We start from the raw sequence: 24,332 nt of genomic DNA on the forward strand, positions 1-24,332 counted from the left end.
GGTTATGATTATTTTTTAGTATTCTATTTAACGTGTCACGATAATTAAAGTTTTAAAATTTATATTTTTAGATCAAAGTAGAGTCTAGTTGTTGGAATAATAGTAGTTACAGCTATTTATGTCCTTGTAAGTAAAATTGGTGAATTAAGTGTTCTCGTTGCGTATAAAATTGATGGTTTAAATAAAGGTACAGACATAGAGATTTAAATTTTTGATAAACAAAAATAATACATAGTTATTTCAGCGCTACGTCTTAAACAACTCGACGGCCATCTCTCATAAATAATCATTACCACTCCAAAACCAAGTCATCATAATCAATATTTCATTATTGGATTGATAGTATCAAATCATTTCAAAACGAAATAGTTAATTTTTAATGAACGTAATTTTTGCTAACAATTGACACGGAAAGAGTATATGTGAACTCTTTCACTCTCCCCCTATAGTTAATTTCCCAGTTATTTCATCAAATAAAACTTTCTACAATCTACACGCCGTACGCGTTACACTATCTCTCGAAGCAACCTCTAAATTAAACTTTCATTCTCTATTAAATAATAATTCATTCCCTTTTTCTTCATCATCTACATCAAATCTGCTTCAATGGAGCCTCCAAATCCCCAGCAATTCCAGCAATTTCTCAGCAGTGTTCTGTCTCAGCGTGGTCCAGCTGCACTTCCTTATGCTGAAGATGTGAAATGGCTGATTCGTCAACATCTCCTTTCTTTAATCGATATGTATCCTTCACTTCAGCCGAAAACTGCTTCATTTACTCATAATGATGGAAGGACTGTGAATCTATTGCAAGCTGTAGGTACTGTTCCGATGGTTTATCTAGATCGTACGTATAATATTCCGGTGATTATTTGGTTGATGGAATCTTACCCACGTCATCCGCCGTTGGTTTTTGTGAATCCGACTAGGGATATGGTTATTAAGAAACCTCATCCGTTTGTGAATCCATCTGGGATTGTGTCGATTCCGTATTTGCAGAATTGGATATACCCTAGTTCGAATCTTGTTGAATTGGTTCGTAATTTGAGTCATTTTTTTGGAAGGGATCCTCCGCTTTATGCCAAAGTACAAGCACATCCATCAAACCCTAACCCTAGTCCTAGGCCTACCCCTACCCCTAACCCTCATCCTCCGCCAAGTACGAGTTTTCCTAATCACAGCTCGCCAGTCGGGTCATATGGGATTCGGCCTGCGATACCTCCTCGGCCAGTTCAACAACCACCTTATGGTGCAGTGAAACATGATGATCCGGAGGAGGTTTTTAAGCGGAACGCGACAGATAAGCTGCTTGTTGACTTGCATAATGATATAGTTGGGTTGAGGAATGCACAGGAGAAGGATATGGATGGGTTGTTTAATGCTCAGGGAGTGTTGAAGCAGCGGGAGGAGCAGTTGAAACAAGGGTTAAAGGAAATGCAGGATGAGAAAGAGGGGTTGGAGCAGCAATTACAGATGGTTTTGATGAATAGTGATGTATTAGAGGGATGGCTGAGGGAGAATGAGGGGAAAGCGACCAATTTAGGGAATGTGGATGTGGATACGGCCTTTGAGCCGTGTGATAGTCTTTCCAAGCAGATGCTGGATTGCACGGCATCAGATTTGGCGTTAGAGGATGTGATTTATTCGTTGGACAAAGCTATACAAGGCGGGGCAATACCATTTGACCAGTACTTGAGGAACATCAGGTTGTTGTCCCGCGAACAATTCTTTCATCGTGCTACAGCATCAAAAGTTAGGGCTGCTCAGATGCAGGCTCAAGTTGCTAATATGGCTGCTAGAACATCACAATATGCATTGTGATAGACATCTGATCACTTGCAGGTGTGTTTGCAATAGACTGAAGGTCAATATATTTCTAGATTGGTTACTTGTGAATAATCTGTCAATGTGCTATATCTTTACCAATAGATTTTGACACTACATTTTGGTGCAGGTGTTTAATTGGTATTTATTGGTTTTGTATCGTTTTGTTACCAAAAGTATAATCACATAAAGGGATTTTCCCTACAATGATATCCACGATTTTCATTTCTGTCAAGTCATCCCACTTCTATGGGATTGTGATTTTGGACCAAGATTAGTGTTCTGTCACTCTCCCAAAATTGAGTAGTAAGAGGTTCAACTCTTTTGTCTTCCACTTTAGTCTTTGCAATTAGGCCGTTTTTAGGATGGATGTCTATTCTTTCAAATTATAGTTATGGCGATCAACATTCTGTTCAAATGCATATGCATATCTTTGTGTACTTAACTTTCTAGCAATGTAGCATGAGTGTTTCTCCATCTGATGCTGTTTGTCCAAACAAAAGAGTTTAAAGATGTGTGACTTATATAGTTAGTGATAGCGGAACATATTACAGCAATAGTTGAGAAGTTAGTTTAATATAACATTTGAAATAGTTTACTGGTTCGGTTTATTGAAAGCTGCAAAGAAATAGAACTTATCAAAATTTTGGAATGTTCCAAACATGAAAAATGTCACGTATGAATTGGAATATTGTGTAAGCATTTGGGTACCAATTCTTGCTTTCGAGTGTATTGGAAACTCAGGAAAAGGGCAAGTACCCAAGCTAACTCGTCCCGAGTTTTCAGTTACACACCTGTACTTTATAGGATCTTATTGACCTTACTATTCCGAAGTGAAATAAGAACCCCTCCAAGTGTTGGTGTGGTGGAAAAGTGAGTTTGTGTGTGTAGATGACTGCATGCTTGAAATCTTGGTTTCTTGTTTAATGGGTTCATTTCAAGAAAGTTAACCTCTGCAAAATGCAGGTGTCTAACAGCAAACCTGGGAGTACTCAATTAACATCCATTTGCTGTGCCATCTAATCACACTCAAAATCCAAAACCAGGAACTTGTGTGGCTCTTTAAAACCATATTATGAAATTCATACACCCCATTATAGAACAGGTAGCTTAGACTTTAGACTTGTACAAAGAAGTACTTAGTTTAGAGAATCACTAGATCTATATAGACATCGTTACACGTTAAACTATATAATGTATTTGAGGTAGTTTATCCGTAGTCTTTCATGGACCACTAGCTCTTTTGCTTGTTTTCTAATTTTTGGCTGGGAGCCTCAGTAGTCAACACCTAAAACCTTCCATGTTTACTTGGTCCACCTCCATCAAAAACTTTTCACCTACATCTTGGCATTGCCGTGATTACGGAACTTTTCAAACGAGTTGATAGTTATTCCCTGGTTGCACCCCACCGTGGGTTCTAATTTACTAAATCACATCTTTCTATTTTCGGAACATCACATGTAGAACTTGGTGGGCTTCTTCTGTGTGTTGGATCCTCCAAAGTGATACATTTTTAGAGAATCCATCATGGATGCAGAAACATTTTTGGAGGGTCTAAGCAACATAGCCTGCAATTGCTAATGATTAGAATGACTTGAGGTGGTGTACTATCCTTTATATGGGGGATGAGTTTGGCTTCAAGTTAAGGGTCTAAGGAGTGGAGGTCCTTATGAAATGATTAAGTTAGGGTTTTTTACTTTTATTGGAATATGTCCCAGGCATTTTGATCTAGAAGACTTGAGATCAAGTCATGCTCGTCGCTATTGTTTGTTCAGGCGCAATAGCCTGGGATGCTCTCCAGACATTATCTTGAAGTGAAGTCTCGAGTTCTTCATTTACTGTTGACACTAGCTGCAAACTGAGTAAAATCATTGGATACTTTTGACACTAGCTGTAAATTGAGTAGAAAAATTATGAGACATGGAACTTGTTTTGCTTATTGATTGTTTGATGACACTCCCTCTTTTGCTGTCATACTAAATAGTCATTATCCAGGTGAAACATGTAACTTATGACTGTCGTTGCTTAACGACTGCCTGTTTATGCCAGTTTGACAATATGATTTTTTAAGTAGGCAGACGCCCAACAACAATGTACGTACTAAATTGTGTAAACTTGTGACTTAAAAGCAATTATTTAGCCCCTCAACCTATACTTGTGTCAATGGGAATAAACAGTTCATATATAATGATAAAAGTTCGTGTTTGTTCTATCTCCACAATATAATTTGGCAACGGAAAGGCTAATTAGAACCTAGCCTTTTTCCTTGTAGTGTCAGACTCGAGCAGTTGAATATAATAAAAAGGTTACAACAGACCAAGAATGCCAAGTATTGTATTATAGACCTATTTTCTTGCCATCAGCTATGCACTGATCTGGCCAGGCCCAGCAATACATCAGAGGTCTTTGGGACACATTGCAGCATTGTGCCAGTAAATGTGCATACATTAAGAGTCGCCATTAACATTTTTGGCTATCAAGTGCTATAATCTTTCCTTGACCACAGTTCTTGAAAGTTTCCTACTGTCCCATGTCAGTATCAGAGTCTCTGCATGCACTGGAGTTGTACAAGTTCCGGATTTCGTAGAACCGAAAGAGCGTCTTTTTAAATTGCATCTTGCAATCTTCAGTATGCATAAGAAGTTCCTGTCAGGAAACTGAACAAGACATACAAATATCAGGATGACAATGTAGAGGGTGTCTAGATTATTAAGGACTGCTTAGCAATACTTCTATGGAGGCAATGCCAGAAGCAACACCCCTTGACACGGAAAAGAAGATTCATTTGAACCACTTTACTCATAGGTATGCAAGAAGCTAAACAGTAATACTATTACAGTTGCAAAAGAGATTAACAATGAAAAAGAGCAGAAAAAATGGGGTCTGAATCTGCAACATTAGAGCTATACTGGAGCACATTATATGAGCTATACAAGAGCGGATTAGAGGTCTTACATCTGGAAGATCAAAGTCACCATCCTTTGCATCACATACGTCGACTGCTACCTTCCGGAGCAGTGGCATCTAATTGCATTAAAATAAATTATTAAGAAATGTCAGGGTTCACGTCTTGAAAGGAAAAACACAAATTATCTTATGCTTACCCTTGAAGCAGCTCGGATAATAAAATTTCTGTCAATTCCGAGTCCCTATCATTCAAAAGTTGAACTTCAGTTCAGTAATGACATTTAACTTATGAAAGCACCTTCAAAGAGCGGATTAATATGGTACTTCACATAATGATAAATCATGGCAAGAATGTCATGTCAGCCACATTAAAAACTTCCTAAAGTTTGTACAGGCTCAAATAGCGAGTTTGGACTCTCTGACTTCCTAGAAATCCTCATCCATAGAACGAAAAGGAAAACATGAATCAGATTAAGTTCGTATTTATATTTATTCTGCCCATTGGAATTCATTATTCAGTATTATTGATCCTCCCCCATTTGGCTTTTATTTGATTTACAGAAGTGCGTAAAGTTCAGTAGCAGAAGACTTACATTATGACGTAGTAAAAGATCTTCAAGTGCTTGACAATTCATAAGCGAAGTGACACCCTGGGCAGTTACTTCACCACAGTCCTAAACAATATTAGACCACATGAAATTGTGAGAAAACAGACGTAACTAAATTACATTTCTAGAGGAAATAAACAATATAAGTTTCCAGCCCAAGATAATAGTGATGGAACAAGCCATAAAGAATGCTAGAAAGGACTAAATGATCAATTTCTTCTTTTTGGTTGAGCATCTCATCTATATATGCGACATCTGAAAGGAAACTACCTATATCTCCAGTCATATGGAGTTCTCAGATAACTAACAGTAAAAAAAAGTGACATGAAATCAAACTAATTATTTAAATGCTTCCGTGGAAAAACAAAATGTGTTAGGCCCAAGGTCCAGAACACAGGGAGTTCAGATTCCCACCACAAATGCATCTCTGTGGAAATAACCTTTTTCTTTAGTTAGAAACGTAGGTAACAGGTCGCAAATCTTAGGTTGTAACAACTGCACGTCAAGAATATATAATGGCCAAACAAAATACACCTAACACGCTAGTGTATTTCTCCTCCCCATAACTCCCCATGCAGATCATTTGGAACCTGAAGCATATAGAGACCCATCACATAAGCAACTTCAAATTCTTTTTTCAGCTTAAAGAATTAGAAATTTCAAGAGAAACACGAAAGTAACTCAGCAAGTATACAGCAAGTGGAGTGAAAATAACAACGGTGAACCTCTAAATGAAGGGAGATCAACCCTGGCCAGCCATTTGAAATAGTATCTTGTGACTCTGCAAAGAAACATTATAAATCATACAACCAGGATTTCATCTCATAGTTGATCTGCCAAAAAATTTCCAATATATAAGAACAACATGGAGCTTCAAAGTTTGCAAACTAAAGCGAAATTTAACTTATGAATCATGCGCTGTAACTTGGGGAAAGAAGGATAGAGTGCAAATGTAGGGACACTAAAAGAGTGACTAACACCCAATTTGGTTTTAGCTAGGTAGATCTATAATAAAGGTTATATTCTTGCTAAGAGATTGATTAAAATTTATAGGGAGAGAAGGAACATCTACACATTACATTATTGATCTAGAGCAAGCGTATCAACAAATGCCCTTTCGTCGATATTGGAGAAGAACTGGATCAGTATTAGATATATAAAGAATGTGTGGAGAAGCCATCACTAGTGTTATGAATCAGGACATTTTTAACATGACAAGGGTCAATTCCTTGTAAATTTGGAAAAAGTTCGGAATACTTGCAATTGAGTAATTAGGAATAGGAGCTACTTTCCTTTCTCTATTTGGATTACTTGTAAACACTATTTAAATAGTTGAGGAAATAATTAAGCAATTTATTTCCAAACTCTTTTTTTTCTCATTTTTTACCGCTAGTGTGAGAGCAGTGTAAGGACAAACAAAAGGAGTTCTCAATAGCAGTAGGTTTACACCAATTATTTGCACTTAACCTGTACTAGTTATATTCTATCGGTGATTTAGCCCGTACATGTTAACCCCAATTATGAGATGAGTTCCCATGGGGTATGCTATTTGCAGACAATATTCTGTTAATTGATGACATCACTGAGGATGTTGACGAAAACTAGAACTAGGGATAAGCTTTCTAGAGGTTTTTAGTTAGGATAAGTAGAAGTAAGATAGAATACATATTTTTTGAAAACAATTAAGTATATATGCACCACATGTTTTGCCAACATAAGAAACTCATAGACGACGTGGAATAAGACAGAATTATGGTTGAAAAGAGATAAGGAACACCTAAAATCACATGGAAAATTTGTTTCAAAACACCTAAAGTCGCTTGAAATCCAGGCAAAACTTGGAGAAAATAAAGGCATAATGGAAGAAAAAAATGAAAAATAAGTGATCCTGTTTGTTGAAATCATGTTGGTACACTTGCTTTGAGTCCAATATTCGTTAGGACTTAGGAGTCTTTTAGTGTTGGCAGAGATTTGCATGCCTGCAAAAGATGTACATGATTTCTAGTGCTAGAGAACATATAATATTTTGGACATTAGAACGACAGGCCAAATGGAGCACATGAATAGCGAGTATTTATATAGACAATCCTAACTAGCTTGGGGGATTGAAGTGTGGTGGTGGTTGTAATTGTCTAATTGATCTAAAGGAATAAGTATAGCAAACTGGATTTTGCTTGTTACAACTGGATGAACCTTAGACAAGGGAATTTTTCAAACATCATACAAATTCAAAACAAGATGTTCTTGAGAGTATTGCAGACCTGAATTAAGACGTTTGCATCCCACCAGCGAAAGCTCAGTTAAGTTCATGCAATTCCGACTAAGGATAAGCAAATCATCATTGGTCATCTGAGTTGATACTCTTTCAAGCTTCAATTTCCTCAAACGTGGTGCACTGGACTGGAAGCTTAATGAGGAAATCTCACCAAAGCAATAGCATAAAGCTAAGACTTGCAAGTTTTTCAAGGTCTCCAATATATTTCTTACAACAGAATCAGATACTACCTGTTAAGATCAGCAATACTAAGTAAGCAACACTGATTTCAAGCACTAATCTAAAATGCACACCATCTAGGACTCGGACAAGATGCAGTAACCGAATTCAGATATCCAGGTGCAACAAGGTATGACAGATTGTGTTATACAACTGGATGCCCCGATTTTTCTATCCTCAATAAAATGGAACAATTGACATTTCCTATCCATACAAACCTACTTATAAATGTTCAGATGTATGTCAGACCCTGTATGTAATAAGTCTGGAGAAAAGAATCACAGGGCCTAGCCTACTTTATCCCGATAAGTCCCATTATTAGAAGTTTATATCATAAAACACTTGCATTGTATGCCCTCTGCCTGATTTCTTTGTTGGTTTGCTTTTTATGTCAAAATTTTATATATCTGACCACAAGTTCTTAGCTTATATATCAATATTTTTTGAAGATTAATCATTAATGTGTTAATCAAAATCCAACTTAAGGTCCAGGAAAATCACCAAATTCCATTTCTTAATTTTATTGAATGATATTAAAAGGTATCATTCTAAGCTTTTATAATCTAACATAATGATGAACAGATTTAGAGACAACGAAGAAATTTTAGTTTTCAAGACCATGTAAATTAGTCTAGGACCTTGAAACAGGTTCTAGCCCTCACCTTAACTTTTAAGGATAAAGATCCAAGGTAAAGATAACTATCATCACACTTAATGTTACTTGAAGAAACATGAAGTAACACTTGAAGAAATCATTACACTTCATCATTATAGTAAAGAAACTAGAAGGCGGTACATTACAGAAAGAGAACTCAAGACAATGAGAAATACTTCATGAAAGTGGTTAGGCTTGAGGAACCATGCTTGGAATAGACAAGACAAAATGGCAAACAAGATCTGGGAATGAGTTGCAACGATCCCACCGTTCACGACTATACTTATTCTGTCATTACATTTCCTTACAATTTAAATGATTGAAAACCCGCTCAGGCCCTCAGCCCATCAGCTCATTGAGCATAATCCAATATGCACGCAGTATATTGGATTGAAACTACGCAAAAAAACTACCTAGAACTTTTGCATTGACACATTACCTGGAAATAAAGAATCAAGGTCTCTAGCCAAGGACAAAAGGTGGGTACCAGTTTGAGCCCATCTTCACCTAAAGATCCACCTAAACCAACAATAAATGTCCTCAACATTTTAATTGCTGGACGCAGGGCCTCCAATGAAAAGAACGAGAATCCCCAACCAAGAGAAATTTCCTCCAAATTGCAGGACTTCCCAAGCTCATAATATAATACAGGAGAGTTCCCTAGAATATAATTTTCCTCTTGTAATAGATGCCTGCAGCCTCTGGCAATCAGACATTTTAGAAGAGGATTTCCGCGGACAACATGACCCACTGCACCGCAAGAAACCTGTAATTCCAAAATGAATAATATATTGGTTATACAGACAAATCATCTGTCTATAAACATCATTCTTCCACAAATGCTCCACCTATAGAGTCCAAATTAAAGTCCCAAATATTGCTCCCTTCTAACTATTCTGAGCTGCTAAAAGTCAATAAAACCAAGTGAAACACCTTGGCGTTTTTGGCACTACTCAGTACTCACAAGTCCATGTAGTGGAGGGAGCTTACACAGAGATGTGGAGAGTTTAGCAACAGAAAGCATAGATGTTTGCTGACGTTTAACATTTTCTTCAGAATGCATATATTTGATTTCCAGAAACATTTAAAAGTCAGAATAAGTCCATTTTAGGAGCTTCGACTGTTAAAATTGTAGCATTCTTTTTTGAGTCTTTGGCAGCTTTGTCATGTGTGTCGCCTGTCGGAGTCTTTTATACAGGCCAAAAACATACAAATATTATTTTCAGCATGGCAGATGGTGCGGTACTACAGTTCAACCTAAGACCTCCACTCTATCAACACCTTACCCTAAAAGCTTGATCCTAGAGCAAACTGATAACATAGAAATCACATATTTTCCAAAAAAACTTGGAGAACATAGACTTTAAGTTCTTCCACTGCTTACAAACCTTAGTATCAGATACATCAAGCATTTCCAGTGATGATCCTGGAAATTTATATAGAGAATTGTTGACAAGCTGTGTTTCCCTCAAACAAAGACTTCTTATACTCTGAGTTTGAGAGATAAGCTCCAAAAGAGAATTCTCATTGATACCTGCGAATGAAGAGAGTGTTCTAAAATTAAGTGAAAGAGATATAATAAACTGGAAAAGAGGATATAATCATGTCCCACATATATATTTTTTTTGAAATGGTAACTTTGTCTATTCCTCGAAAGTCAGTACACTGATCAGTATTTCAAATTCCCACATGTATTTCATCAACAGATAATTATGTAGCGCAAATATTATTGCCAGCTTCCTTATCTTACAATTTAGATCCTTACATGAGATTCCAACAGTCAAAAAAACACTCTTGAATACAGTTGAGCAAGAATTTTGTTTGTTATATAGGTGGCAGTGATTAAAATTAAGTTCCAGCTGTCATTGTTCAAAATTAAATAACTCTTTAAACTATCAAGAAATTAAATGAGTTGTAAGTTGCTTCGACTGAGATTCAGGTGGAAACCAAAACATGCAGCATCCTCTGCTAAATCCTTACTTTTGTGATTTCAGAAAGACTTCAGCATTTAAGCTTGCAGTTTTTTTTTGAAAAAGGAGTTCTTATATATCCACATTGAACTAAATTTTATCAACAGTCACATTGGAAGATGCAAAGCAGTAACTGCTAACCATAGTTTTAAATAAAAGCTTCTATGTACAAACTTCAGTTTTGTTAACAAACATTGGCATGGAGGAGGCAAGGCAGAAAACAAAATCTAGAACATCGCTCACCTTTACAGCCTCCTATATGCAGAATTTGAAGTTTGTAAGCTAATGAATTGGTGTCGTCTGCCATCTTCATTGCCACAGCGTCAAGTCTAGAGATATTACGGCGAAGTGACAGCACACAATTGTGTCCAAATGAAGTATCACACGCAAAGATTGAATGCAGTTCAACACATTTCAATACTAAAATGGATATGCCAGAATCCGTTATGGACGTACATGCATTGAGGTTAATACAACATAAGGAAGGACAGCACTCCGCAATATTTTGGAGATCAGAATCTGGAGAATATCAAAGAGAAGTAAAGTTAGCTCAATGCAGAGGGCATCATATCATTAAGAGCATCCAAGCAAGCTGAATTTCCAATAAAGATCCTCTAACAGCTCGAGTACGTACAGACGAGATTCCAAGGCAACATATGGATGTGATTTGTTGGATGTGATTTGCAAACTATATGCATGAGAAAATGAAAGTGGTGTCACTTACAGAACACAATGTAACAGCTAAATGCAGTACTCAACATTTACATAGCAAGAGTTTGGAAGAACTTTCTAAGATAGATTGCATAATTGATAGGCGGGAACTAAGCGAAGATAAGAGGATGATTCTTTTTACAGTGGTTTTTCCTCCCTACACCTTCAGTATATAAGCTTTCCAACATATCAGGTATTATTTTTGGGTTAGTTCCTAAGCATGCTTTTAGGCTCATACCTTTTAACCAAGAATCAAATGAAGTGGGAAAAGTACTTGGGTCTTTAAAAAAGATCATTTCTAAAGGCCAGAAAATGAAAAATGGTCTCCTGGAAAGAGACTTTTCCTTTGGTCAGGATGGGGTTTGAGCTAGAAGAGATGGCCAAATATCATACCATAGATATCTGTTCGACCCTCCAATATGAGTTTTGTAATATTCGAGAGCTGCCTAGAAAAGTGAAATACTGGTACATCAGGACATGTCTCATCATTGGGAGATGTTGATATCTGCAGCATCACAGCAGGAAATGAAGATATAACTGAGACCTTTGCTGGTATTACAGGAGTACTGTCCACTGTTAGATCGATGTCTGAGAGTAGTGGACATCTCTGTAACAATTGGTACAGCTTCATTGTCCTGAAGGTCAAAATATAAGCAGCTTTTAATGTTGTTAGGGATGGAAATGACTTGGAAAAGAACTCAATGGCAGCTTCAAGATGCAGCATAGGACAATTTGAAACATCCACTACTTGCACTGCTTCAAAAGTCAAAACAGGGAATGTTTCCCATGAAATCCGAGATATATCCGCATGGCGCTCAAGTTTGAGTGAAAGCTGATTAAGCTTCTTCATCAGCAATTTGTCCAAATAATAGGAACAGGGAAGCATGTTTAGGAGAAGAAGAGGCAGATTAATTTGTGGGCAGCCTGAAAGGTCCAATATCTACACAGGAGATTCAGAAAAAGAATTAAGCAATGAAAATGGTTGTTAAGTGATAACATTGTATGAATATCAAAAAAGAGGGAAAATGAAGAAAAAAAGATTGTTTCACATTTACACTGTAAGTAATATTTTATATTCAAGCGAGCAACCCTACTCTTGATGATGTTGAATGTGCTAATCTTTTAGTTCCAACAAGTGATTAAAGGGAAAAAGATGAATTTAGAAATCGTGCCCAAAGTACTAGCAAGTTCAACTATTGGGAAGTCTCCAAGAACAGATAGGGTGAAGTGAAAACTATCAGCAGAGTCATTTGTTCCCATCATTTGAATTGTCTGCAAAATATTAGCATTATTCTATATATTGAGAGACGACACAAAGCAAAAAGATATTAAGCTATCACAATTCAGAAATCTATTTCTTAACAGAAAAGGATGTCTAGGTCTAAAATAAGTTGTAGACACTCATTGTTTTTCTTTTTGTTATCATTTTGCTTCTACATAAGAATATAAAGAACTTCATGTGAAATGACTTTCATTAGTTGTCAGACTTGCCACTTTATTCCCCAGATTTCAAGCCATCTAGAATCTTTAATTAGTCAATCAATCAGAATGGATAAGACAACTGTGAGTCGTTATGTGGACTACATTTGTGTGGCATTTAAAGAAAAATGAAACACTGAGAGGATGCTGGTAAAATGTAAACCTTAGTATATTCAGTCAAGCGGATCCTGAGCTGATTACAGTCACCACCTCCAAGAATGTCTGCTAAGATAAAGGAACGGGAGGCAGCTAAACTACAGATAGCAACCACACTTCTTTCTGCAAACTTTGAGAAGAAGGGGCATCTTCGTTTCACTAAAATGTGAACAACAATACAGAAATTATCAGAAGGAACAACACTTGAGCATTATTTGAAAGTAACATCTCAAAGGACTGTTCATACCAGCAGCAAACGGCAATGATAAAAGGCTAGTACGGATCTGTTAACAAAGACAATGGTCACATAAATTACTTAAGTCAGTCTAATCAAGAAAGAATTCAAATCCATATGTAGCAGAGATATCGGGGCAAGAATCATAAATCTTCAGCTTGTAGCTTTTAGATTTGTAAATTTTTTGAGTAGTGGAAAAAATTTCTTGCACCCAAAAGGGATTGAGCTGTTCATGAGTTTCATTTCACACTAAGACCTTTTTAGAAAGGGATTGAGCTGAAAGAATGCGGTCACTAGAAATTGTCACAACCACCCTTTTAAGCCTCTCTGACCCACATGAATACAGACAAAATTCAATTGGAAACATCACGTCATTTAATCAATCCCAACAATATCATATACCTCTGTTAGAATTTCAAGGCGAGCATCACCAGTGGAGCTCAAACGATCAGATGGGTTGGTGTTAGCGGCAAGCCATAGTAGAATAGCATCACAAAGATGCTTCTCACTGTGAAAAATCACCATGAAATCAGAATTGTAGTTGAAATGAGACATTGCATCAGACAGGCCTTTGTTTTTCCAGATAAAGAGAATACCTACCTATCTACTGTCAAACAAGGTTGCTTTACACAGGTAAGCAACAATTCAAAAGGGACATTGTGAAATGAGTCGCAGGATGCCATCCATATCTGCAGTAAGAAAGAAATTTCATCAGGAACAGTTGTTGGAAAGTAGAAAGAATCATCTGACATGACATGCCAACAAATAATTCAGAATAATTAAGACTAATATGAAGGACAACATGTTTTCTCTGGCTTCTGTTGCTAAATCACTGCAACAGATCCTGGGCTTGTTTGTAGCTAGAAATGTTCCTATTTATATTCAAAGTTATATACTTATGATATTCAGCACAATTGACATAAAAAGCACACACACTATTAACTACAAGAGTGAAGTAAGAAATTTGAAAAGCTGAAACAGATCTAATAGCATGAAAATGTGTTGAAATTGTTTTAGTTACTGTAGTAATTATTTGCATAATAAGTTGCTAGTTTTAAGACAAATCTATTTCAGTTACTATGCTGAATTATTATTTTTTGGTAACTACTCTCAAAATTCACATTTTTTTTTTTTGGTAACAACTCTCAAAATTCACATTTCACACTCACTGGCTAACTCTAACCACAGGAAATAGAAGTTTTTCCAGAGAAATTGTCAAAAGAAAATTAGAATACGCCTGCCCTTACCATTGAATGATATAAAGTTACTGCAACTAAACAGCAAAATTGCTGCCAAAATTTTTGATGAACTTGTTTTTGCAGAAGTTACCCATGGAAAAGAGAAAAGAATTGCATGATGGAAATGGAAAAAAAGACAGTTATTACATTGTGGGGAAAATAAGACTGGAGAAGGGAGAGAGATCAAGGACGAGCATGAATAGACAAAGAAAAATAAAAGGTATGCAGATATGATTTTGTTGACCATCCATCGAGGTATGTTATATGTTTATACTTCCAAATCAAACCAATCAATGCAAGTAAACATTGAATGGCAGAACAATTTGGGAACTTGGACAAAGTACACTTTAAGCACTTACAAAGTTACTCGCCAGATAACCAGTCAGCTGTGGAATAAAATCAATTGCTGCATGATATTCCATGTTAATCTATAAGAGACAACCCATGGAATCACATTAAAATGTAATATGATAGCAATATGCAGCAAATATCATATTTCCAGTTGCTAAAATAAAAGATATTGTTACCATTCTCTCTACCATAATCCCAGATATGGACCAAATCTTCTAAACACAATTCAGGAGGCCAAATCCTGACTTCAGATGTTACGTAGTCCAGCCAACTTCGACAAACCAAAAGAAGCTTGTCCACTCCAAAAAATAATGCAGCCTGACAGAATAAATATCAGATTAGATTCTTACTAATAAAACTTCAGGATCAGATATATAAATTATTAGACATACAACCAACAGGTTGTATCTGATCACCGGTCAGAGACTTGCAAAGCAAATATCCAGTCAAAAGGGACCTTCAAGATATAGTAAAACATCAAAGAGGGAAAATGAACATCTTTCCAACAACATTGTGATGCAAAAGACAAAACTTTCTGAACTAAAGTTGGAGTATGCTTTCTCCTGGAGTATTCTAGCATTGGGCTCAATGCAAATACAGCACACAATGATAATTGACAAATGTAGCATTCTTTCATAAAGCTTCACCTTCTTTAGTGACCCCCAATAAAGAGATCATTTATGTGATGCAATTCGAGTTTGACTGGACTCGGAGTTCAAGAAATATGAGAAGACTTTACAATGTTCCAAAACTATCCCTAAAACAAATAAAATTTTAAAATAGGAAAGTACACTTTTATGTACTTTTTGCCAAATAAGTGGACACAACATGTGAAAAAATGTTGATAGTGTCATTAAATATTTGTCAAATAAAGAAATGTGTCATTTTTTTTGGGACTGACTAGAAAGGAAAGTGTATCATATAAGGTGAGATAGAGGTACCTAATTTAACCCCATCCACCTCAAAAAAAGAGGAATGCTGAACTTTTATCCATTACAAGGGCAAGACTTTTCATTGGCAGGCACTATGACATCAATAAGATAACAGAAAATAGTAAAGTACTCTCACAGGTTTCCAAGTTACCCACAGATAAAACATCAGAAAATCCTTTTCAGCAAATAAAACTAATTGTAGACAACCATACTGCAACTGGAATTCTTACCTCATACAATGGAAGGAAGTTTTCTGAAGTAAGGTCTAATGAGCATCCAAAGATAAATTGCAACATACTCAGAAGTGACTCCATGTCCCAATGAATAGATATAGAGTCACAACAAGATTCACTGAAACAGTTGAACCATATAATAAAGAGGTAAGGTAATCTCTCAAAAGAAAGGAATTATGTTATAATATTGTCTAAATTCTTCATATTATATCGTGTACTCCCTGTGTCCCAAATTATGTAACAGTGTTTTAACTAGGTACGGAGTTAAAGAATGGAAGGCTAAGGCTTTTGAAAATTGTGGTCTAAAACAAAGCCATAAACATTTTATGGCTATAAATCATTTCACAAGAGTGAATAGAAAGCTTAAGTTAAATTGTTTGTAAATAAGGAAGAATGACATTCTTTTCGGGACAAATAAAAATAAAGGTGGATCTAGGATTTGGAAGTTCCAAGTGCCATGACGTCGTCTTGAACAGTAACAAGTGCAGCATTTTCTGTTAGTAGCTTCAATATTTACAAAGAAGATGTTATATCAAAGATATATCATCGAATTTGTAAACATTGAAGGCCTTGCCTTATTGGTTTGGTTGAGTCTCAACTCTCAAGTTAGAAGAGGTCTAAGGTTCTATTCTATTTAACTACAATAATTTAGGAGTCTCCAATCTGCCAAAGCATGTAGCTGCAGGGTAGCTTAACTATTGTAACTTGCTCCAGAAAGACATAAAACAAGTAGCCATTGGTAAACGCTTCACTAAGAAACAAGCAGTAAACTAGTATTTTGTGTTCCCAACTCGTTTCAGACTAAAACAAATTTGTACGATTATACTCAAACTCATACAATACATTTGAATTTCAGTAAAATTTAACAAAAAAATTTATACCTGAAGCTTCCACTCAATAGTCCATGAAAGTACGAAGACTGTCGAATGAGCCTGCACTTCAAAAAAATCAAGTGAAACGAAAAAAAGTTCACTTTATTTTTTATAGGTGTGAAGGTAAAACAGAGAGAAATAAACAAAAAAAAAGTAATTTGCCTTTGCCGATTAGCTTTGATTTTAATGATTGAGCGATGGCCAAGTAATGTTAAGTCCCATCGACTGACTTCAGCTGTTGAAATGACAATCTCTTCGCGATCTCCGTCTAGTCTGGACTCGTTGGAGTCGATACAGTTGAGAATTACTGTCTCGCCGTCGGCAGTATCGACGTCGGACTCCATTACTGGAAGTTTTTGGTACCGGATTCAGGTAGTTCAGTCTTGAGAGTGAAGATGGAGGAGGAAAATTGGACCCAAATGCAAAAATACTTTATTTCTTTTAATATGTTCACATATTATTAATATTTATAAATAAAAATAACCAAAAGAAATTGTTTTTGCATTTGAGTCCAATGTTCAAAATATAAAAAATTTATATATTTATATTAATTTATATTATTTTATTTTTTAATAAAAGAAATTAAGAAAATATTGTTTTATCTTCTTATATTTTATTTGCTGACACTTATATTATTTTATTTGTAAATTTTTTTTTCTTTAAATATTCGACGTATTGAAATAATACTCTATCAAAAATAAGTATCAATACTTAAGAAATATTGAATAACGTGCATATCCACTTTAATTTATTCTTATATTAATAAGCATTGTAGAAAATATATTAAAGGGGTATATAAGCTATCAAATTCTTGAACTAAATTTATGATTTTAATTTCTAATTGATCTTGTTTTTGTCAGAAGTTTGTTAATTTATTATTTGTAGAATTACATTAACCGTTGATATAATGCTTTGCTTGTACAAAGATGAGCATGAAAGCTTCTATCCTCTTCTTTTTTATCCAAATAATTTTACTTATAATATAAAATTTGTCAATTTGATATTTTGTGAAAGGCGTAAATTATAGAAAAAATACTTATAAATAAGACAAATCAACTAATAAGCTTAGTAAACGAGTAAAAATAATGCTTCTCTCCTCTTACTTTTTCTTTTAAGATATCTTTCCCTAAATAAGAGAATATTCTAAACTATATTTTCACCGGTCATTTTCTTCATTTTTCATAATATTTTGACGAAACAAACATAAGAAAATTGAAAAACATTTCCTCTGTACCATACAAACCCCACGACTTGTGTTATTTTTACATCTATCTTAAATGGCACCAATGAGAAGAAAGAAATGATATTGGTTTGATAAGAAATTTTGATACATCAAGTTCTGTTTGCCTGGATGAAGAGAGCTAAAATTGCAGATTCTATATAGATATATACTACACAAGAGATATTATATCAGCAAAGTGAAAATTTGGAGGGGGATGAACATGAAGAACAGATTGATCTTGGTGTGGATACACAGTCTTAGTACTATATTGGAATACGACTCTCGTCACCAGGTTTGTATCGAAACCTATATTAAAGTAAATTTAAACTTTTCAGGATTGTTTTTCTGTCTTCCGCTGCGTGTTATGAACATTGTGCAATCTTCAGAACAAGCATTTACACTAGCTATAGAAGAGTTATGGAGCCATTGCCAAGAAGTGGAGAGTGATGAGCTGAGGAGTACGAACCGGCATGGGAGTTGATCATACAGAACAAGGTCTAGGTGAGAGGTTAGTCAGTTCCAAAGCCTGCCATCTAATCTCAGCAGGGAAGTCAGCAAAACAGCCAATTCTTGGTCCAGCACCTGTTGACCACACCAAGGGAAGTTGATAGGACTTTGGAGACTTCTCGGAATGAATCCTTCGTAGTATTGGAGTCCTTGACATCTCTGCTATTGGGATCTGAAGACTGCCTGAGAGGGATCGGTTATGGCTACTCGTTTGAGCTACCAGATTTTGGGCTGATTTCAAGGGAACATCTGGTTTCTCTTCCTTTGGAAAATCAGCTAGAGAAGGAGAATCTGATAGAGCTGAAAAATCAGATGTATAGCCACTTCCAATAGATTTTCTGTCTCCATAGCTTTCATAGTCTTCATTTGATTTTCTTATCTGATGATAGATCAGAAAACACGAGGATCATATTAGTTTAAAAGTGGATAATTCATCATGAGAAAAGGCAGGTAAAATCATATGTAGAGTAGTCAGTAAGGTAAGCACAGCTCGACTAGTTGAGATTTAAAAGAAAAGACCAACCTCAACTTCATCCAGGTTGACCCCATTTTCATTAAGAAATGATAAAAAGCTGTCAAGCCTATCTTCTGTTGGGCGATAATGTCCACTATATGCTGAAATAGACTGAAAGGAATAATTTGTCAAGAAAACAGCTAAGTTCCAAGCAGATGATTGTAAACAGAAACTTAGACTCAGCTTTCAAGTTGCATGTACAGAATTCAGGAAGCGTACCGTCCTTTTAACACCTTTCAGTTGCAAATAAAGCAGCTGAATACGTTTATGTAAAGAACAGCTTTCTTCTTCTAGAGTTTCATCTATAAGAGTCAGGGTGCATGACGAGAAGAAATTACATAGAAGGTGGTATATCAACTTGGATTGTGCGGTTTTATGAGTGATGAAAAGAATCGTTCAGTAAGGAAGAGTACTTTACGAACATTAGACTTTAACTGGATCTTGTCACTGTCATACACAAGTATTTTCTCATTTGAGAAAGTATGAGTTCAGCATTAGCCATGCAGCAGCCAGCTGATATTGGTTTGAAGTCAGAAGACATCAAGTGTGACTAAAAGGGACGAAAACTACCTAATTAGTATGATTGGAAATATATGCTCTTAACTACTATCACAAACCGCTACGTGAGTACAATTTAGATGACAGACACAATTGAAATATTTGAGATAAGAGAAACTTATATACCACAACTCTTCCATCCATTACCACTAGTCTTCCAGCAGCTGAAGTAGCTCCACCAGCAAGAAAGCTGGAATGATGAAACAATCCTTTCTTTTTCTGAAGAACATTACAAAGACAAACCTTATTATGAATGAAAAAGGATAATCATCAAAATTTGCATTAACATATTAACTGTTTACCACTCACCTCACCAGCATAGAGTCTTCTTGACGTGCTCATCACAAAAATCCACTTTGCCCCTGGTAACCCTTTAGTTGTATCAAGAACATTTCCAGTTTTCTCATGCACAATTTTTCCTTCAGCAACAATATATTCATAATGTTCTCTCTCTTGCTGATTAAAGAAAAATTAGGAGGAAGAAATCAGGAAACGCACGCTAATATCAAGCAACGCGACTTAAGGATAATGCAGAAGTTAACAGCCTCACTCAAGCGACAAAAATAGGCAACTTGAACATGGAAAAGAACTACATTTATGTCAGATAGTATAAAATGGTGCTAATCAGATCTATCATGAAGACTAAAGAGTAACAGCATCCGCAAAAGTACTTAAGCCAATTGTCTGTTATAATTAATGATTGACATTAAGATTAACGATATGCAGTGCATAAGTAACAAAAGATTCAACACATACAGGTCCAAGGTACTTGATAATTTGCTTCTGAAGCTTAGATCTTGGACATTCTTCGAAATCAACCTTTTTGCCATCTCCAAGATCCAACCTGCAGTTCTTTAAGAAACTTCTAAGCAACCTTTCAGACCATCCTCAGGATTCTTACATCTTAGAAATAGATTCACAGAAAAATACATGCTATTTTATCCTTGTGGCAATGAAATTGCACCAGAGAAAAGAGAAGCCAATAATGCAGAATGTTGGTTAGAAACAGTATACAATCTTGAAATAGGCTTTCACTTATTTGGATATTATCCTATCACTATGAATGGAAATCAAAATTACAGCTCTGGTTGTAGTGTTTGTTTCGAATGCAAAAAGTTTCAAGTTAGATATGTGTCTAGGTTCATACACATCTAGATCATGGTCTTCGGTAATTCTCATTCATCGATTTTGGGGTTAAACTAGGCCATGGTCCATTTTTTTAAAATTTGGAAAAGGAATTTCAGACCAAACACAACTAATCTTTTCACTTTCTACAAAAAAAATTGGAAAAATGTTAAACAATGAATTTTGTAAAAATAATTTCTGAACAAACAATGTCAAAAATCTTACCAAAAGAAGAAGGGCTGACCAGATTCAGTTTTACACCATTCTTCATAATAAATATGCAAATTATGCCCATAACGATGGCGTGGGTCAATCTATAGTGGAAGTACAATATCAAGGTTAGAAAAACAAAAATTACACAAATCAAACAAATTAAGTGGGAAATTTTCAAAAAGAGCAGCATAACGAAAAGCCAGAGGAGAAAGGCACAGTAACTCACCGCCTCAATCCAGTGTTGAAAAGCCAATTTCTGAGCTTTGGCGTCTTTGGACAGACCTTTACCAACCTGAGCAATACGATATTAGAAATTTCCTCTTTTATTTCTTTACAATCTGCCTGAAAGTTGTTATATTATGACTCGAAATACGAAGACTTAAGATCAAAAACACATTTAAATTATCACTTATTCACGAATTTCACACCCAAACTATCATTTGTTACCTCTTTTTACCTGAACTGTCACCTCTACGTAAAAACACATCTCGACCAACTATCAATTGTCTCCTTTTCTTACTTGTACTATCACCATCTACTCAACTAGGCGTGTTCTAATATACATAGATGATGATAGTGTAGAAAAATGGAACAGCTTGTGTAAAACTCGCGAAAAAATGATAATACAATTGTGTTTTTGATCATTTTCTCAAATAGAAATATAACCAACTATCAATTGTCTCCTTTTCTTACTTGTACTATCACCATCTACTCAACTAGGCGTGTTCTAATATACATAGATGATGATAGTGTAGAAAAATGGAACAGCTTGTGTAAAACTCGCGAAAAAATGATAGTACAATTGTTGTTTTTGATCATTTTCTCAAATAGAAATGTAAGAATACCTTGGAAGCATTTAAGCTTATTCGATTCCACCGGGAAGACACGGTTTCTGGCTTTAAGAAGTTGAAGAAAGAAACTGTACTGTGATTCAATCTAGCATAATCTATAGCTTGCCACCTTCAAATTCATCACACATAAATATACACGATTAGTACTTTTTAGAGTGCTATTCAAATAATTATATCCTCTCATTGCGATAGACAGAGTATAAATATATGCACCGCGCAACCAGAGATCGAGTTGTGAAAACAGTCTCTTCCAAAAATGCAGATAAAATCGCATACATAGACTTTTATGCACCGAATAGCAAATTGAGATCGATTATATGACGATTCTTATATTAAACTAATCTATTATATATATTATTAATTATAGAAGTTTTTTTAAGTACTTATGAAGCAATAATACCAGAGAACTTCAGCAACCACGGCAGAGTCAGCTAACATGCGCCGAGTACGATAACTTCTATAAACCTTCTGGACTTTCATGGCGGCATTTGAAATAGAGATGTCGCATTCCGGCCGGCGGCGATCGGAAAAAGGAAACTGATGATGCTCATCATGAGAGGTGAAATCAGAAGTAGACAAAGAATACAGAGTTTTCACTTCCATTGAACAATAAAGATAGTGTTTTTTCTGAGTTCGTCAGAGGCGAATTGTTAGAACTTCATTCAGTATTCAGAGCTATAAAAATGAGCTAAAAGGTTCCATTAATGCATATACTCTACGTGGTTAATCCGTTAGTTTTGTACGTTATTCTGCTGTCAGAGACTCGGAAATTTACGCATGAAATTTTTTATTTTTTTAAAATAAAATTTATATATTTATAAATTATCTAAAAAGTACTATAACTCACAATTATTTATAATTTTTTTGTATTTAAATGATTCATGAAAAATTTATGATAAAAAATAAATTTATTTGAATCTAAAAAATGTCACATAAAATGAAATAGAAAAGTAGTATTATTTCACAACCTTTGTTTAATTTTACCTTGTTTAATTTGGCAAAAGACATTTGAAAAAATTTATATTTTAATTATAACATAAATTTTAAAAGGCTTTTTCTCTCTCTTAAATATCGTGTTAAGTCAAATAACTTGAGAAAAAATGAAATAATATGTTATGTGGTACACTTTTTCAATTTATGCATAGTTGTATTCTCTTCGTTTAAAAAAATTGTCCTCGTACATTTGACATAACTTTAATTTAAAATCACAAAATTAAAAAGCTTTTTTTATTTTCTTAAACTCCATTCCAAATCATACTAAATCATCCTTTTTAAAACGAAAAAAATATTAGTTATATTCAGTACCATATTTGGTATAAGTAGAAAATTAAGATATTAGAATTGTGAGGGATTTTAATTATGAATAAAAACACTGGCTCAATAAAAGATTTCACATCATTTTCTCTATATTCATGGAGGGCACCTTTATTAATAAAGAGTAATTTTCTTTAGTAATATGCAATACATGTCATTTTAATACATCAAATCAATACTCCTATGTTATATAAGAGATAATATTAATAATGATATAATCTTATAGTAAATGATGATCAGTCAAATGATTTTTATCAAAAATTTATAATATATATATATATAAAAAAAATTATACAAAAAAGTATAAATCAAAAAATATTTAAATGTCTATTTAAATCTTAAATATTTTTAATAAAATAAATTAATCTCATCACTAATAACTGAGGTAAATATAACAATATCATGATCTGGCCACTAATAAGTGCTGTCACACCATTTTGAAGAAACGATATATATTTAGTCAACTCCACGCAGTGTTGGTGGGCTAATATTTTATTTTCAACATTAGAAATACTAAAATTATTTATATGATAAGACTAATTTATATTTCAAATCACCTAATAACAATTATTAAAAAGAAAATTTTTCTATCAAAATATTCATTTGTGATTTCTAATTAAATATGAAAGAATCTTATTAATATCACCATACTCTTCCGCAGTGATTCTCAACACTTAGAATACATGTTATGGATTTATTCAAATCTAATAATTTTGATCCGATGATTACATTTATTATAAAAAATTACTGAATAATTTAAATAAACAACGTACGATTTAAATAAATATATTTTTAAATTCATAAACTTCAAATCCCGTATTTTTCTCTCGAAGAGAACTTTAAGAAACAGTTGAGAAAATGAGATCATTGAAATCGATGTTTAATGAGATTTAAATTGGAAAAGTGACTGTTGAACCATTTAGTTCCAGCAAGACAAAGATTTAATAATTGGTTTCATTTTTTCTTCTCCTACCATATATAGTTAGGTCCCCAAATGTATATATACCATAAATATGCTTGTAAACTAGTTCTAATAATAGTAGTTAGATTGATGAGGACTAAATGTTGTTGCATGGGTCCATGAACCATGAACAAGGATGTTGAATCCTCTGCATGGCCCAATTACTTCTATATTTGTTTTTTTTCTCGTTTAATGTTCAATGTTTGTATTAGCTAAAGTTAGACTATTTTTGAATCGCATCGTGTAGAGCCTCATTCCTATTAAATTTGAAATCTTTGCTTAAGATCGAAAAGAGTAGCTCCATCCAGTACACCACATATTTATAGATATTTGTTTTTAATCTAAAGAAATAAATAGGAGAAAATAATACTATTCTTTTCCTTGGTGTGAATATGATTATATCTT

The 24,332-nt window shown here is 34.7% G+C and overlaps 3 protein-coding genes across 9 annotated transcripts; 1 reads left to right on the forward strand and 2 right to left on the reverse strand.

Moving 5' to 3' along the window:
* The first annotated feature begins 447 nt into the window (after positions 1–447).
* On the forward strand, positions 448–18,975 carry LOC101267950 (protein ELC-like). Of its 5 annotated transcripts, XR_011212039.1 has the most exons (3): positions 457–1,839; positions 14,359–18,176; positions 18,271–18,975. XR_011212039.1 is itself a non-coding variant. In XM_019216076.3 (2 exons), exon 1 carries the CDS (start codon positions 607–609, stop codon positions 1,816–1,818), a length of 1,212 nt encoding a protein of 403 aa, XP_019071621.1. In that variant the 5' UTR covers positions 448–606; the 3' UTR covers positions 1,819–1,839; positions 1,952–2,056. The 5 variants fall into 5 exon arrangements, 4 of the variants coding, with proteins under 4 accessions (XP_019071621.1, XP_069146418.1, XP_019071622.1 ...); XM_019216076.3 differs by lacking the exons at positions 14,359–18,176; positions 18,271–18,975 and adding an exon at positions 1,952–2,056 and having other exon boundaries at positions 448–1,839; XM_069290317.1 differs by having other exon boundaries at positions 14,359–18,867.
* On the reverse strand, positions 3,974–17,079 carry LOC101243944 (BTB/POZ domain-containing protein FBL11). Of its 3 annotated transcripts, none has more exons than XM_010314016.3 (19): positions 16,825–17,006; positions 16,672–16,722; positions 15,788–15,908; positions 14,802–14,943; positions 14,634–14,680; positions 13,637–13,725; positions 13,439–13,544; positions 13,049–13,085; positions 12,809–12,960; positions 11,560–12,106; positions 10,699–10,974; positions 9,874–10,019; positions 8,925–9,251; positions 7,598–7,841; positions 6,062–6,117; positions 5,322–5,402; positions 4,926–4,970; positions 4,777–4,845; positions 3,974–4,478 (listed from the first exon to the last, which is right to left on the reverse strand). In XM_010314016.3, exons 1-19 carry the CDS (start codon positions 17,004–17,006, stop codon positions 4,305–4,307), a joined length of 2,892 nt encoding a protein of 963 aa, XP_010312318.1. In that variant the 3' UTR covers positions 3,974–4,304. The 3 variants fall into 3 exon arrangements, with proteins under 3 accessions (XP_010312318.1, XP_069145754.1, NP_001297078.1); NM_001310149.1 differs by having other exon boundaries at positions 3,980–4,478; positions 14,634–14,702; positions 16,825–17,079; XM_069289653.1 differs by lacking the exons at positions 14,634–14,680; positions 15,788–15,908; positions 16,672–16,722; positions 16,825–17,006 and having other exon boundaries at positions 14,802–14,940.
* On the reverse strand, positions 17,950–22,357 carry LOC101259598 (IQ domain-containing protein IQM3-like). Its single transcript, XM_004249778.5, has 9 exons — positions 22,053–22,357; positions 21,647–21,761; positions 21,028–21,093; positions 20,814–20,902; positions 20,220–20,307; positions 19,773–19,919; positions 19,590–19,682; positions 18,915–19,016; positions 17,950–18,770 (listed from the first exon to the last, which is right to left on the reverse strand). The coding sequence occupies exons 1-9, from the start codon at positions 22,253–22,255 to the stop codon at positions 18,366–18,368; spliced, it is 1,308 nt and encodes a 435-aa protein (XP_004249826.1). The 5' UTR covers positions 22,256–22,357; the 3' UTR covers positions 17,950–18,365.
* Between the last annotated feature and the right edge of the window lie 1,975 nt (positions 22,358–24,332).

This window comes from Solanum lycopersicum, chromosome 10 (genome assembly GCF_036512215.1).
Source record: "Solanum lycopersicum chromosome 10, SLM_r2.1".
NCBI classification, from domain to species: Eukaryota; Viridiplantae; Streptophyta; class Magnoliopsida; order Solanales; family Solanaceae; genus Solanum; species Solanum lycopersicum.